At 41.5% G+C, this 2,887-nt stretch overlaps 1 protein-coding gene and 1 long non-coding RNA gene across 2 annotated transcripts; both read right to left on the bottom strand.

Annotated features, from left to right (window-relative positions):
* Nucleotides 1–660: 660 nt before the first annotated feature.
* Nucleotides 661–1,102, bottom strand: LOC122026426. The gene is made up of 3 exons (XR_006124144.1): nucleotides 977–1,102; nucleotides 809–899; nucleotides 661–717 (listed from the first exon to the last, which is right to left on the bottom strand). It is a non-coding gene; the product is annotated as an uncharacterized LOC122026426 (long non-coding RNA).
* Nucleotides 1,103–1,953: 851 nt separating this feature from the next.
* On the bottom strand, nucleotides 1,954–2,475 carry LOC122026461 (60S acidic ribosomal protein P2B-like). Its single transcript, XM_042585205.1, has 2 exons — nucleotides 2,302–2,475; nucleotides 1,954–2,234 (listed from the first exon to the last, which is right to left on the bottom strand). The coding sequence occupies exons 1-2, from the start codon at nucleotides 2,387–2,389 to the stop codon at nucleotides 1,954–1,956; spliced, it is 369 nt and encodes a 122-aa protein (XP_042441139.1). The 5' UTR covers nucleotides 2,390–2,475.
* Nucleotides 2,476–2,887: the final 412 nt, after the last annotated feature.

Below are 2,887 nucleotides of genomic sequence, written 5' to 3'. Positions count from 1 at the left end.
TTTTCCTGTTTAAGTCTGTGATCAAGAGCATATATTACTTTCTATACTAAAAAAGAAAATGAATGAGGCTACATTGAATTTATGACATTTGACTTTAGCAAATAGACGTGCTTTTTTAATGTTTGTTGAGGATAAACATGCACAGTTAAGAAGCAAAAGAGAATCAATTGGTTAAAGAGACAACCAGAAGAAAGTAAGACTGCTACATATTCTACAAAGTACACTTACATACACAAATATAGTTTAATCTATATGCAGATTGGAGAAATCTCATGTAACCATTAGTACAGAGAATGGAAATGCAAGAATAGAGTGCACCCATGCAAACATAATTGTAATATGTAAAAATAGTGATACATCTGGGAACAAGTAACAGATAAAATCCTTCACTATCAAATATAGCTAATAAAAGTTTAAGCATTGGCACATAACCTGCCATGATTAGGTAACAGTGATTAAAAGTAAGTGCAGGCCGTCTTTGTTTGACTGAAGCTGCATCATCCTAAAGATGATGATGCATGAGCAAATGAAGGTCTTACTGAATGGTTTCAACACTCATCTAATTATCAGAAGAATAAAGTTGACCATATTATCATGTACCTGCTGCAATGGTTTCTCTCCCTGGCCAACTTTAGCACCAGAGGAGTGCACGTCAGGAGCACTAGCTAAACCCAATCTCGACTTATGGAGTAGAACTCTATTTTTCAAATTGTGTATCTATTTATGACCATATCAAAATGAAATATTAATAATTATACTGTCCCAAGTAAAAAAAGGTTATTAGAAAAAATATTTCAAAAGTATTAACCTGTTTGGATCTTCCATCATCCAGCTTTTGCCTTTTAATAGCTTGATTTTCTTGTGCAATTCCAATAGACGTTATATTCTTTGCAGCAACACTACCAGGACACCAGTTATAGATAAAAACATGTCATGGTAATTCATGATAGAATATCTGCAAAATCGAAATCCTTACTTGGTCACATTCTTAGCATTTTTTGAAGGTTGGCCAGAGGACAACTTGCTTTTCTCCTTTAAAACAGATGGTTTTTGAATTGAAACAGTTCTCGTAGCAGTTAAATTCTTTGAACTGCTTAGTGTTGCTACTCCTTTCCTTGCTCTCAAATTAGGAACAAAGGACAGTAATAACCATAGGAAAAGCTAGATTGAAATTTACAGAAGCTCACTTTCAAGTATAACAAAATGCAGAACACTAAGCTTCCCAGAATAAGTGCTGAATAAATTTCTCCCAGGTGATCATACACGACTGCTGGGTTGAAGATTCCAAACCTTCAAAGATAATTCAAGAAGCACTGGTCATAGTTAAAAGTTAGAAGTATGTTAAAATAAAGATAAATACACATGAATTGCCAACCGATGTCAAAAAATGTGCATACATGTAGAGGAAAATAAGAGATGCAACTAGGTGTCTATAAACCACTCATCTAACTCCCTGCAGAGAAACAAAATCCTACGTATGCACAACAATACGAAAAAGTATGAAATTAAACCATTTAATTACATACTTGAGGTATGAGTTAAACATAGGAGATCAACAAATTTAGCAATAACAATGGTAATCATCATGGCGACTTATCATTAATACTAACAAAGATTTCCTTTTTCCCTCCACCCCTTACATCTTCAACTCTAATTAATCCAAATACTTGAGAGTTTATGCACTTTACTAACAATATTCAGTCTTTGTCTGCATGACTTTATGCCTCTGTATATGCTTTGTGAACCTTGATCACAAGATAGGACTTTACCATGTGCTATTAAATTTGGAAAAAGTGGCATACTTGTAGCCGTTTAAGTGATATGCTAGTATATAAAATAAAAAAGATTGCCATTACCTTCAAAACTTACAACAAATAGCAATCAAACCAATCTCCATAGCTTATGTTTTCCAAAAACAGAAATTGGAAACGAGAAAGAAAAAAAACCACAAATTTATGTCGGAAATGAAAATTTGCGGGAGGGAAAGACAGGGAGTTTCACCTCGACGGATTCCTCCTTCTCCTCCACCTTCTCCTCCTTCTTAGGCTCCTTTGCAGCTGGGGCGCCGCCCGCGCCGCCGCTACTAGGGGCGGCGACCCCGATGGCAGCCACAGAGCCACCGGAGGGCACGGAAGCGAACTTCTCCCGGCCGGCAGCGATGACTTCCGTTATGTCCTTGCCCTTGACTTCCGCGAGGAAGTGGTTGATCCTCTTATCCTCTGCCTCCGCTCCCACTACAAGCAAGAAACAAGGATCACCGAAATGAAACCAAGATAAATATGAGAGGGAAGAGAGTTCGACCTGATTCAAGGATGGATCTGATATCATCGGCGGAGGGGTTGGGGTTGCCGCCGAGGACGACCAGGAGATAAGCCGCCACAATTTTCATCTTCGCTTCGAGATTTGCAGACGGCGATGCCGCTGTTGCAAGGTCTCGGACCTCTCGGTGATGAGTGCGTAGAATGAGGTGGGTCGGCTTAATTCCAATTTGTATCTTATCAAAACCCTAGGGTTGGGTCAGCGGAGGGAGGGAAGCGGAATGCAGGAGTAGGGGTGGGAGACGCAGCGGCGGCGGCGGCTAGGGGAAAGTTGGTCTTGGCCTTGGAACCACGGAACGCGCGAGCGGCGGAGTCGTAGGCCAGAGCGGCAGCCTCGGCCGAGTCGAAGGTTCCGAGCCACACCCTGACCTTCTTCCAGGGGTCCCTGATCTCGGCCGCGAACCGCCCCCACGGGCGCTTCCACACGTCGCGGAACCGCGTCTCTACTACTGCCGCCACCGGCTCCACCAGAACTCGGCCTTTCTTCATCTGGCCAACAGATCGACGGAATGAAAAGGAACAAAAGAAGGGGTAAGAGGGAGCGAGAAATGTGATCAAAGGAAGAGGAG

Source organism: Zingiber officinale, chromosome 10A (genome assembly GCF_018446385.1).
Source record: "Zingiber officinale cultivar Zhangliang chromosome 10A, Zo_v1.1, whole genome shotgun sequence".
In the NCBI taxonomy this organism is placed as follows: domain Eukaryota; kingdom Viridiplantae; phylum Streptophyta; class Magnoliopsida; order Zingiberales; family Zingiberaceae; genus Zingiber; species Zingiber officinale.
The sequence above is the reverse complement of the archived record's forward strand: the minus strand, read 5'-3'. Positions and strand labels throughout refer to the sequence as shown.